The sequence below is a fragment of the Lipotes vexillifer genome, unplaced genomic scaffold (assembly GCF_000442215.2).
Source record: "Lipotes vexillifer unplaced genomic scaffold, Lipotes_vexillifer_v1.1 scaffold672, whole genome shotgun sequence".
Classification (NCBI taxonomy): domain Eukaryota; kingdom Metazoa; phylum Chordata; class Mammalia; order Artiodactyla; family Lipotidae; genus Lipotes; species Lipotes vexillifer.
In genome coordinates, this window is record NW_006787454.1 from 120,694 (window position 1) to 133,748 (window position 13,055).

Here is a 13,055-nt window from a genome sequence, read left to right on the forward strand (position 1 = left end):
AAAAAAAAAAAAAAAAAAAGGATCCTTAGGGACCTGCACACCCTGCTCACAGCCCTCGCCAGCAGCCCAACACGCCCTAACAACAACGACAGGTCCTTACGCAGAGATGACCTTCCCGTTCAGGATTTCCGCCGGCGCCATGACCTTTATAAGTCCGCTGCCCACAATGGACACCGACAAAATCGAGGCTCGACTCGCTCCACTGCGGCGCGGGATTGCCCAACACACGCGCTTAGCGACTGCCCAGGCCGACCCTGCTACTGCGCGTGCGCCCCCTGGACATGGATGCGCGCGTGCGCGGTCCAGACGGACGTAGGTCCCTTAGAGAAAAGCTGAGGAGTTGAGGGTCTGAAATGCCACGGGAAGATGAGGGAACTCTGTGGAAGACTGGATGGAGGAAATAATTGGCTGGTGGAAGGGCCCTTGCGAGAATGCGCCATCGTGTGGGCAGCGAAGCAGCTGAAGAGGGACTCACGCCCCCCGATTCCAGCCTTTCGGTGGCGGGGCAGTGGGCGGAGCCAAGGGGCGGTCTCGCGGGAGACCAGTTTGGCGGGCGCCGGAGGCCTGCGTGGGCTGAGGGGGCGGGGCTTCTGCTGGAGCGTTGTACCCCGGCTCCCCCGTGGGGAGCTTGGGTGGGTCCCGGGCTGGCCGGCAGGGGGTAGGCCTGCGGAGTGTGGGGCGGCGTCCGGCGTTCTCGCTCCCCGGCTCCGTCAGAAACTGAATCGGACAGTCTGGGTGGCGCCTCTGACTTTTTAAAATCTCCTCAGGTGAAGCTGATACTCCGCCATGGTTGAAACCCAGCCCGCTGTTTCGGGCCAGTGGAGCTGGAGCGCCGCGTGGCTCCCTCAGGGTGTGGATAACCCCAAGTTGGCCAGTACGGGGAGGGTCGTCATTTTTGCGAGTCTAGATTTTGCCAGATTCCCCCACGCAGATCTGGGGTTGGAGAAAGGACGCTGGCCTTACATAAACTGGATGCCTAGTGACTGACAGGGGCAGACACTCCTCCCTCTTGGAAGGCAGCGGGGGTGTTTGCGAGGACTGGGCCTGCAAGTTTCTGATTGGTTCCAGGACCGACACACAGATACTAAAATCCTCAAATGCTGAAGTCCGTTATAAACAATGGCGTAGTTTTTACATATAACCTAAGCACATACTCTAGATAAGTAATCTCTAGATGACTGATGCAGGGTAAATGCTATATAAATAGGTGCTGGTATGCTGCAAATTCAAGTTTTGCTTTTTGGAACTTTCTGGAACTTTTTTTTAAAAAATAATTTTTGACTCAGGATTGGTTGAATCTGAGCATGTGGAACCCAAAAATACTGAAGGCCAACTGTATAATAACTTTAAAATGTTAAGGACTTCTGAATACATACCGTCATATTATGTTATACCTGGACAACTGAAATTAAGACGAAAATTGAAGCAGATGTTCCTGGAAGATTACAGGTAGTGAAACTTTTGTGATTGTAATACTAAATAGATATTGACTACAGCTTCTTGTTTGCTGAGGAAGATGACATAAACCCCGATTTACAGATGGAGAAATAGACTTTGAAGGATAACTAAGTCAAAGATACATAACTGTGCCTAAAATTAGGACCAAAACTGGATGTTTCTAATACGTTGCCTTTGCACCTTAACGGCCTGGTTTTCAACTATAATATCTCTATGTGACCTGTACAATTCATTCATTCTTTCATTGAGCCGATAGTTATTAAGTAGCTACTGTGTCAACAACACAAGACACTGCTCTAGGTGCTAGAGATACCATGGTGAACCAATAAAGTTGCTCCCCCCACATCAGCTAATGATCAATTAAAGAAATATGTATTCTAATTTTAGATGTTAAGACCTAGCATTTTTTAAAAATAGGCAATCTAAGAGGATAGGGAATGGTGGTGGGAGGCAGGAGAGTGCTGTTTTAGAAGTGTGCTAAGAGAGGCTTCTCTGAGGAATCTGACTTGAGCAGAAACCTCAATAAAGAGAGGAAGGTAGGGTGTAAGAAAGAAAAAAGCAAGGGATTGGTTTGAGCAACTGGTAGATGGAGTTGCCATTACAGAGATAAGTTTTTAGATGTTTTTAGATGCCTCTTAGACATCCAGATGTCTTAGTGATATTCATATAAACGAGAGATACGATAGTTAAATCCATGAGATTGGATGAGCGCCCAGGAAGAGAATGAGTGTAGGTAGAGAGAGGACCTAGGACTGATGCCTAGGATACTTCAATGTTTAGAATTCAAAGAGATGAGGAGGAACCAGGAAGGAAGATGGAAGAGTCCAGCATGTTATGAGAAAAAACTCCTAGAGCATATGCAGCCTTAGACGACAAGTGAAGAAGAGTTTCACAGGAGTAAGAGGTAAGTAATTCTGCTGAGTATATTGCACATTGGTCAAATAAGACAAAGACTGAGAACCGATCATTTCACAGAGGATAGAAAAATAAAATATTTTTATTCAAATCCTGTTAATGGCAGTTGCTTGAAAAAATGTGTATCCTTTCTGCAGAAGTTCCATTTTTACAAAAATTTTGAGGGTTATTTGGTAATATCTATCAAAACTTTAATGTGTGCTTTCTTTGATCTTTTAATTCCACTTCTAGGAATTCATCCTAGAGTAATAATTACACGTATATACAAACATATATGTATAAAAGTGTTCCTCACAGCATCAATTTACATAGTAAAAAACAATAAAATCTCCATCAGGATGGATGAAGTTGTTAAAGGAACAATGGATATATACTATAGATGCACTGTAAGACAACTTTCACAAATTGTTAAATGATCAAGGCAGGTTATCCAGTAAAATGTATAATATGATTATGTTAATATATTCAAAGCAGGCCTTCTTTGATTACATTATCAAAAACTGCCCCCTCACTTACCTCCTCGTTACTATACATTAGCTTATTTTATTCACAGCACTGAACACTATCTAAAATGATTTTATTTATTTATATACTTGTTTACTATCTTTTTTTTTTTCCACCAGAATTTCAGCTTTATAAGAAATTTCCTGTCTTGTTCATAGTTATGTTTCTGCTGCTTGGGGATGTAATTTTTAAAATCTAGTTTTAGAGGGAAAAAACGGATATTTCTTATTTTCCTGGCTTAGTTATTAAACTATTACTCTCATTCCTATTAATACTAATTTTATCCCTGCCTCATTTTTATCATATGTAAATAAAGATAGGGGGATAGTCGTTCTCAACCCTAAAGTCACACTAGAATTACCTGTGTAGATTTTTAAAAATATTTGTGCTTAGGCTCTCCACTGCAGACCAATTAAGTCAGAACTTGGGGTAGTGTCAGAGTATCAGTATTTTCTTTCTTTTTTTTTTTTTTGGCTGCGTTGGGTCTTCGTTGCTGCACGCAGGCTTTCTCTAGTTGTGGCAAGTGGGGGCTACTCTTCATTGCAGTGAGCGCGCTTCTCATTGCGGTGGCTTCTCTTGTTGTGGAGCACGGGCTCTGGGCACGTGGCCTTCAGTAGTTGCGGCACGTGGGCTTAGTAGTTGTGGCTCACGGACTCTAGAGCGCAGGCTCAGTAGTTGTGGCGCACGGGCTTAGTTGTTCCGCTGCATGTGGGATCTTCCCAGACCAGGGATCGAACCCGTGTCCCCTGCATTGGCAGGCGATTCTCAACCACTGCGCCACCAGGGAGGCCCAGTATCAGTATTTTTTGAAGTTATCTTTGAGATTCTAAGGGGTGGGCAGGGTTGAGAACCACTAGATTAGATGATATATGAAGTGTAATTCTAGTGATTCTGGTATCAAGAATACATAATAGGGACATAATTTCTAAGAATTAGAATACCAGTTTTTCAGACAAATCATCTTTTGCTTTAGGAATTGTAGATGGAATCATCATTTTTCTCCTCCTTTCAAAATACTTCTTTCTTGATAAGGTGTAGGTATTGAAGTACAAAAATTTGACCTATTCCAAGAATTTCACAAAAGAAAGCTCCAAAATATGTTTTACCTTTGCTAGAATGTTTACTTTCAGTGGGATCACTTTCCTAAGAGTTGTTAAGTTCGCTCATGCTTGATGAAGCCACTTTATGTTTTCACTTCATTAATTAGGGAAATAAAGACCCACAGGCCTTACTTTATCACTTTAGGAGGTCTCTTTGCCCTTCCCTGGACCTCTGTGATGCGTTCACCTAGCAACAGCTCCTTTGATGTGCAAACATTCTTTTGGTGAATAGTGCAGGGCAGCCACTCATACTGGACAATTCAGGTTTCTTCTAGAATTGACCTTGGTTTTGAAATTTTCTCTTGTGCCTGATATGGTAAAAATTTATGGTTTTTACTTTCCACTAAATGAGGCATAGCATACTGTATCTTTCTAATGTGAGTATTGATGAATCTTATGACTGTGTAAAAATGTACAAACCTAAATTCACAGAATAATTGTGTCATATTGATGTATTTTATTTTTTACTTCAGACTCCTATTATATTTTTATTATATTTCTATAAGGTAAGTTTGGGAGAACAGTACTATCACCTGTATAAGTTAACTTTGTATATAAGGGTGGTTTTTTTGAAAGAACTGTTGGGTTCTTTAGTTGTTCAATCTGTAGTTTTTGTTCCTCGTATGGGATGATAGAGATAAACCAGAAATAGATTCTGCTCTTAATGTACCTTTAATTTAGTAGGAGACATAAGATTTTTACATAATACAATATATATATTTTTAATAAATTTATTTATGTTTGGCTGCGTTGGTACTTCATTGCTGGGCACGGGCTTTCTCTAGTTGCAGTGAGCGGGGGCTTCTCTTCGCTGCGGTGTGCAGGCTTCTAATTGCAGTGGCCTCTCCTGTTGCGGAGCACGGGCTCTAGGCACACAGGCTCCAGCAGCTGTGGCACGCGGGCTCAGTAGTTGTGGTGCATGGGCTTAGTTGCTCCGCAGCATGCAGGATCCTCCTGGACCAGGGCTTGAACCTGTGTCCCCTGCATTGGCAGGTGGACTCTCAACCCCTGTGCCACCAGGGAAGTCCCCATGATACAATATTGAATGAGATAACAATCAAAGGAAAAGTATAGATCATATACTATAAGAGTCAGGAGGAGAGAGAGATTACCCTCACCTTGCGTGAATCAAGGAAGGAGGTGGTACTTGAGATACTGCAGGATCAGTTCATGCTTCTGGGGATATATTTTGGGCCACATAGCTTTTTTCTTAGAGGCAATATGAGCGAAACTAATAAGTTGTTTTTAATAGAGCATAAGATTCATAAAATGGTAAGGAAATAAAAATAAAAGCAGAGGATAGGATTCTTAAGAAAACCTTTGTCTCCTGTATGATTCTTGTGCCAGGACTGAGGAGCAGTTCATTCTCCCTTTTCAATTCACCAAAATTTTAGTTGTTCTTTTAAGTCTCTTCTCTGGTTCTTAGAAAAAGAATTGATATAGTATTGATTTTAAGTATCAAATAATTAAAATGAGGATGAGACTAAAGTTTCATTAAAGATAATTGTTCTTTAATAAGTGTCTTCAGTATCAATAAATCTAAATCCAGTGGGGTGGTGAGAGATGAGGGTGTTAGGGCAGCTGCTATTACAAGTCTATGTGAAAGTACTACTGGACCATCCTGTACCATTTTTTTTTCCTTTTTTTTTTTTGTGGTACGCGGGCCTCTCACTGTTGTGGCCTCTCGTGTTGCGGAGCACAGGCTTTGGACGCGCAGGCTCAGCGGCCATGGCTCACGGACCTAGCCGCTCTGCGGCATGTGGAATCTTCCCAGACCGGGGCACGAACCCATGTCCCCTGCATCAGCAGGCGGACTCTCAACCACTGCGCCACCAGGGAAGCCCTTTTTTCATTTTCAGAGATAACTTCTGAACAAAGTGTATAGCCTTTATGTCCATGTTTTTAGATATATGTGAATGCTTCTTATGTTGTTTTGGGGATTTAAAAAATTACATAAATGATATTCTACTAGACATAACTTTCTACCTTGCTATTTGCACTCAATCTTATGTTTATGAGAGTAGTTCTTTTTGATTCACATAAATTTAGTCTGGGCATGTTAACTGCTGCATAGAATTCCATTACAAATTATAGTAATATATCAGTTTTTATACATTTTAGTTTTTTCTTATATAAATAAGCTACAGTGAATATTCTTGTACAGCATGTCTCTTTGTTCATATCTTCTAAACTATGAAATAAGAAAAGTTTTCAAGCTGTATTTGAAAGAACTTGACTACAAAAATTAATTTCTGGTTGAATATTTCTTACTTTTATAAATTAAAAACCTAATTGAACATAGTATTATTTTTTCTTTTTATTATTGGTGTTTGAAATCTTAGTGATATTGTGGTGTACTAAAAATAAGACATTTAGCACATTTTAATCAATTTGCCCTTTTGTTTTAGATCTCAGGTACACAGTCAAGTTAATCATGCTTAGTTCATGGTACACTATCATCTTTCTGTGCAAGACCCCTCTCCCTTTATTTTTTCTCCATCTCCGTTTCTATCTCATCTCAGTCTAATATGTTTGACGTATATCTTTGGATATATATGCATCTTAAAAAATACGTAGTTTTGTTTTGTGAATGGATTTTTTTAAAACATAGAATAAAAATAGAATAAAAGAATATAGAAAAAATAGAATGAAAAAATAGAAAAGAACTATAAAATGTATACACACAGATTAGGTAATAAAACAAATACCTATGAACCCATCACCTAGTTTCATAAAACACTGCCAATACCTTAGAACCTTCCTGTGTGCCCCTTACTAACTGAATCCCTTTACTCCCACCTAAACTTAAAAATTGTGGATATTTGAGTTTTGTGTCTATCATTCCCTTGCTTCTCTTCCTAGTCTTATCACTCATATATGAATCCCTAAAAAATATTAATTTTATCTGTTTTAAAAGTTTGTTTAATGGAATTATACTGCTTTTGTGTTTTTGTTACTTCTTTTACGTCATGAGATTTGTGTTGATCTATGTACAATTATTCAATAATTATTCTGTTGTACAAATATACCATAAGTTACTTATCCATTAAACTCTTATTTAACATGTGGGTTGTTTTCAGTTTTTTGTTTTTTTGAATAACATTGTTAATCTTTGCTTTTAACTGGAAAGTTTAGTCCATTTGCATTTATTGATATTACTGATTATTTGGGTGTATTTCTATCATCATATGTGTAATCTATTTGTTCCATTATTTTTGTTTCCTCTTCCCTCCTATCATACCAAAAACTGATTGTTTTTGTTTTGTTGTGTTGCATTTATTTCTTTTTTCTCATTCTGTTTTTTCCTTTTCTACTAGTTTATAAGTTATATGCTGTATGACTATTGTTTAACTAGTTATATTAGCTGTTTTAACACATATACTTAGCAAAATTAACTGAAATCTGTATGGTTACTCTTGAGAAATATGAATATTTTATAGTGCTTTAAACTGTTTTTCTCCTCTCAGTGTATATGCTTTTTTTGTCCTGCATTGGTTCTATTCCTTATTTTCAATCCCATAAATCACACTTTTTAAATTAATTAACACTTATGTAAATATACCCACATAATATTTACTGTTTGTTCTTTTTTTTTACTAGTCTTTCTTGTATCTCAGACTTTGTGAGTTCTTTCTATGTGAAATGCATCCTTTAGAATTCTCTTAAGTGAGGACCTATTAGTGGTAAATTCAATTTTTGTTAGTCTAAAATATCTTTATTTTACTCTTAATCTTAAAACATAATTAAGTATAAAATTCTGGTTGGCAGTTACCTTATATCCTTGATTTGAAGAAATACTACTATTTTATCCAGTATTTTGAAATTCAGAAGTATGTTTTCAGCTAACCTATCCATATATGAATTAGCATCAACTTTAAGCTGCAGCCCAGTTGCAGATATGTGAAAATTTGTGCATCTTAGACTCAGTAAAAGATGATACATTTTTCTTAGTACATTACAGATATCATTTTGCTGTTTCTCAGCCTGTTACTATTGAGAAGTCACTCACCAGTCTAACTGCTATTTCTTTGTAATTATCTGTCCTTTCTATTATCCGCTTTTTAGATCTTTCTTTATGTTCTACAGTTTCATTATGAGTGTGGAGGTAAAGAAATTTTTTTTAGTCACTTGGGATTTGCTAGACCACTTAGATTGGAATCTTTCAACAATTCTGTAAAATTATCAAAACATTATTTCTTCAGATAGTGTCTCTTCCCCATTCTCTAGAATGTAGCCTTCTTGGACTCCAAATGGACGTATGATAGGCCTTCTCATTTCAATCTCTCTGCCTTTAAACTCGCTTTCACCATTTATTTTTTTTCCTATATGCTTGATAATTTCCTTCATCTTTGAGTTCACTCATTCCTCAGCTATGTCTAAGTTGCTTTTTAATGTGTCCATTCAGTTTTCAAATTAAAACTATTACACCTTTTATTTCTAAGGGTCTTATTTGGTTGTTTTTCCAACATGTTTTCCAATATGTTAATTCTTTGTGGTCTCTTGTGACTTAATCACATTTTCAAAAGTTCTCTATTTTTTTAAACATTTAAACATAGTTATTTTGTATTCTCTTATGCAGGCTTATGTTCCTAGTATCTTGGTAAGCATAAAATTCTAAAACCTGATAACCTTAGAAAAATGTATTTTGTTCCTTTAATACATTAAGCACCATGTGATATATTTATACTTTTTAGAGATTTAGATTAACACATTTTTCTTGGCTTCATTTGAATCATATAAACTTTGTTCTTAACCAGTTATGCTAATTAAAATTTAGAACATTATACACTCTTTTGACAATAGGAGAAGATACTGCAATACAGGTAAATCTCCCTAATTTTTACCCTCAGTAAGGTGTGAAAGAAACATGAAATTGATGTTGATTTACTGAAATCAGATTTTTTAAAAAAATCAATTTGTATAATTATAGAAGCATAGGAATTGATTTATAATCAAAAATAAAACAAATACTGGTAAGTCTTTCATCAGTGACCTTATAATAGTTCAAGTTTCTGTAAAGGTTTTACTAGATGTGAATTAAAATTTCCCCAGACATTTTATATGTGTTTTCTTGATTCCTACACTCTCAGAAATTATGTTTATTAGATGTGCTGCATTTACTTATCACTGGTGTTGTAAATTGTCAGGTAAGAATTTTTAGAAAAATGTAAAGTTGCCTTTTAGGTTAACATGTTACTTGCTAATTTCTTGAGACCTATTTCATTTGTTAGGATAGCACCTCAAAATCAATATTTTAAAGTTGTATTTTATTTAGAGTTACTTACTTGAGTTTGTGTGGGCTAAAACATTGCGGTTTTTGATCTATAGTTACATGTTTAATTAATTAATTTGAAATTTCTTTTTGTAGGCTTGTTTTGATCCACCTCTTGAAGTGGTTCCCACCAGGAACCCAATCACATGCAACAAAAGGGCAGCTGACCCAGTCCATCCTGACCTTGCTGGTTTGTTGGTGAAATACAAGAATCTTTTAGCTGAGGTATATGGATTACCTGAAAATAAAACACCATGGGAAATTATATCCTCTGTAGGGAGAGAAACATTCTGATAAAAAGCTCAAAGTATTATCTGAACTCAGTTTTGCTGTTTTCTCAATATTGAAGCCTCTTATCACCGAGGAGCACTAATGTAGACCCAAATCTGTCTTTTGCCAGAGAAGTCCCTTTGAAGATGGTATAATATGTAGTGCCGCTTTTGAGTTACTGCTGAATGCTGTAGTATTAGAACATTGCTTAGGAACTGCCATACTCAAAATGTATATAATAATAATAGTTACATGTATTAAGCATTTTTCAATGGAAAGGGTGAGTTCCCACTTTCCAATATAGCACCAAATGGCAAATACCCACTGCTCTTATTAAATACTTAATGAAACATCTGAGTAATATCAACAGATGAAAAAGAAACCACATTTGTAAGAAATGCCTTGACACCCTGTGATGAACTAGAGAGTGCCTATAGGAATTCTTTAGTTGAACTCAAGTACCCTTAAACATTTGTTGCAAGAGATAGGTAACCAAGTTTGGAATTCCAAAGGCCATTGTCATTGTTAAAGGTAACATGATGTGGCTGCTTATGTCTGTATTGCCTCTATGGTTACCTTTAAGTAAAATGTTCTAATTGCTTTTATTGGGACATTGACCAGCCTTTTGAATAAGTAGCTATCTATGGTGTCTGTATTGGTTTGCTTGGGCTGCCATAATAAAGTGCCACGGACTGGGTGGCTTAAATAACAGAAATTTATTTTTTCACAGTTCTGGAGGCTAGAAGTCCAACATAAGGTGTCAGCAGGGCTAGTTTCTTCTTTTTAATGTTTTCCCAAGCTTTATTGCCATAGAACTGACATAACATTGTGTAAATTTAAGGTGTACAATGTGGTGATTTGATATACACACGTATTGCAAAATATTACCACAATAAGGTTGGTTAATATGTCCATCACCTCACATAATTACCTTTATTTTTTTCATGATGAGACAGTTGGTTTCTTCTGAGGCCTATCTCCTTGGCTTGTAGATGGCCATCTGTTCTCTGTGTCCTCGCTTGGTCACTGTGTCCAAATTTCTTCCTCTCATTAAGAACATCAGTCATGTTGAATTAGGGCTCACCCTAAAGATCTCATTTTAACATAGTTAATTCTTTAAACACCCTATCCTCAAATACAGTCACATTCTGGGGTACTAGAGGTTAGGACTTCAACATATGAATTTTGAGGGGACACACTCAGCCCATAAGAGTGGCTTTATTCCTTGAGACCTCTTTTCTGCTCAGGACCTCATTAAAGTTCTTTTCTGCTATCTTATCTATCAATAGCCTGACTCCAGGTTTCATGTAGATAGATAGATAATTTCTTTCAATTTTTTATGCTAACATTTTCCCTCTTTTAGCATAGAGAGGTGAATAGAAATTAAATTTAAACATAATTTACATAGATACAATAAATCTTATGACACTTTGGAGACATTTCTTAGCTTTTTCTTTCAGGAATAAAATGTGATGCAAATCCCTGAAAATTGTAGCAGTTTTACTATGGGTAGCATTGTTCTTCTCCACAGAATAACTTACTACTAATACTTCTGAAGTTTGGGATTTTTGATAATTTGGATTTGGATTCAATTAGGGTTTATGTCTACACCTAATTCATAAAAAGCCTTTTAAACCAAATTGTCAAAAAAGACAGGTTTTAAACCTTGTTTAAAGAAAATATGTAAGCTATTTTCAAGAATTTCCAAGTACTTTTTAAAAGCAATTTTCTACATGTACATAAAGCATTTGGTACCTAAACATATTTTTCATCTATTTGTCAAAACAGATATCTAAAAGGCTCTACAAGGTCTCATTTTGACTTGATTTTAGATACTATATACATTAAAAAGTATTCCATAGCTCATATTGGCATTTTCTGAATTTAATAAAAATTAGTGACAGTTTAACTGTGTCAAACTTATTTAAAAAAAAAAAAGTCTAGTGATTTCAGTAGAGTACCTTCAGCATGAGTCATCTTTCCCTTTTCCAATAACCTATTATTTAATCCTACAGGAACACAATTGTCTTGATGAGACAGTTTTTCTCTTCACTGCATACATTTACATCTTTTGTTATAATTAACTTTATCTCTTTGTGGGACATACAAAAATAATTATCATGTGTTTCTGTCCAATAATGGAGAAACAGGTGCAAGAGAGCTATATTTAGGAAAAGCCAGGGATAGAAGGGATAAATATTAAAGTATTCAGTTGGTGATTGTGTTGTCTAGTTTAGGCAATATGATATTTAGCTAAAACTCTTGCATAGTGCTAGGTGGGCTGCTGTAGTAGTAAAAGTTAAACAGGGAGTTCCCTGGTGGTCCAGTGGTTAGGACTTGGCACTTCCACTGAAGGGGGCCCGGGTTCGATCCCTGGTTGGGGAACTAAGATCCCACAAGCCATGAGGCACGGCCAAGAAAAAATTAAAAAAAAAAAAAAAAGTTAAACAACTTGTAAAAAAAATTACTGATAATATGTATAATAAGGCCTAGTGTCTTAAATTGAAGATAAATTTAATGTGTTTTGCCAGTATTTTTTATTTGATTTTCATGGAAACTTTTATTTGTGAGGACAATATGACAGTGTTTTTTGCAGATAAGATATTTTCTTCCCTTAGTGTAGTAAAAAGGCAAATAGTAGAAAGCTGGTAGATGCAGCCAGCTCTGGAGGGGAGAATGGAGGCAATATACATTTTGCAGCTAAAGAAAAATATATGAGAACCAGTTATTATTAATTTTAATTGAAATTTTTATTGAGGTAATTGTAGATTCATTTGCAGTTTTAAGAAATAATACAGAGAGATCCACTGTAAATTTTGCAAAGTTTCTCCCAAAATTTTCAAAACTATGGTATAATGTAACAGCTTAAATATTGACATTGATATAATACAATCCACCAATATTATTCAGGTTCCCCCAATTTTACTTGTACTCATTTGTGTGTTTGTGTGTATCAAGTTCTAAACAGTCAATCAAAATGCTGAACAATTAGTTTTAACAGCACAAAGATCCTTCCCATTGCCATTTGATATCCACACCCACTTCCTTCCCATCCCCAACTCCTGGCAACCACTAATCTCTTCTCCATTTCTAAAATGTTGTCATTTTAAAAATGTTATATACTGAAAAAATAAAAGTCATATACTCAAAAAGCTAAACATAGAGTTATCATATGACCCAACAATACCACTCCTGGGTATATAGACAAGAGAATTAGAAATATATTCACATAAAAACTTGTAAATGAATGTTCACTGTAGCATTTTTCATAAAGCCAAAAAGTGGACACAACCCAAATATCCATCAGCTGATGAGTAGATATGCAATATGTGGTATATCCATATAGTAGAATGTTATTTAGCCATAAAAAGGAATGAAGTCTGGGCTTCTCTGGTGGCGCAGTGGTTGAGAGTCCGCCTGCCGATGCAGGGGACACGGGTTCGTGCCCCGGTCTGGGAAGATCCCACATGCCGCGGAGCGGCTGGGCCCGTGAGCCATGGCCGCTGGGCCTGCGCGTCCGGAGTCTGTGCTCCGCA

At 36.7% G+C, this 13,055-nt stretch overlaps 2 protein-coding genes across 2 annotated transcripts in view; one reads left to right on the forward strand and one right to left on the reverse strand.

Annotated features, from left to right (window-relative positions):
• MTHFD1 (methylenetetrahydrofolate dehydrogenase, cyclohydrolase and formyltetrahydrofolate synthetase 1) overlaps nt 1-227 on the reverse strand; it is a 58,586-nt gene extending 58,359 nt beyond the window's left edge. Inside the window, exon 1 of the mRNA XM_007460060.1 lies at nt 101-227. Within this exon, the coding sequence (XP_007460122.1) occupies nt 101-141 (41 nt within the window). The 5' untranslated portion in view covers nt 142-227. The remainder of the gene's footprint in view (nt 1-100) is intronic.
• A 559-nt stretch (nt 228-786) lies between these two features.
• Nucleotides 787-13,055, forward strand: part of LOC103071031 (coiled-coil domain-containing protein 170-like) — a 55,243-nt gene continuing 42,974 nt past the window's right edge. Inside the window, exons 1-3 of the mRNA XM_007460073.1 lie at nt 787-938; nt 8,064-8,082; nt 9,346-9,474. Of these exons, the coding sequence (XP_007460135.1) occupies nt 787-938; nt 8,064-8,082; nt 9,346-9,474 (300 nt within the window). The remainder of the gene's footprint in view (nt 939-8,063; nt 8,083-9,345; nt 9,475-13,055) is intronic.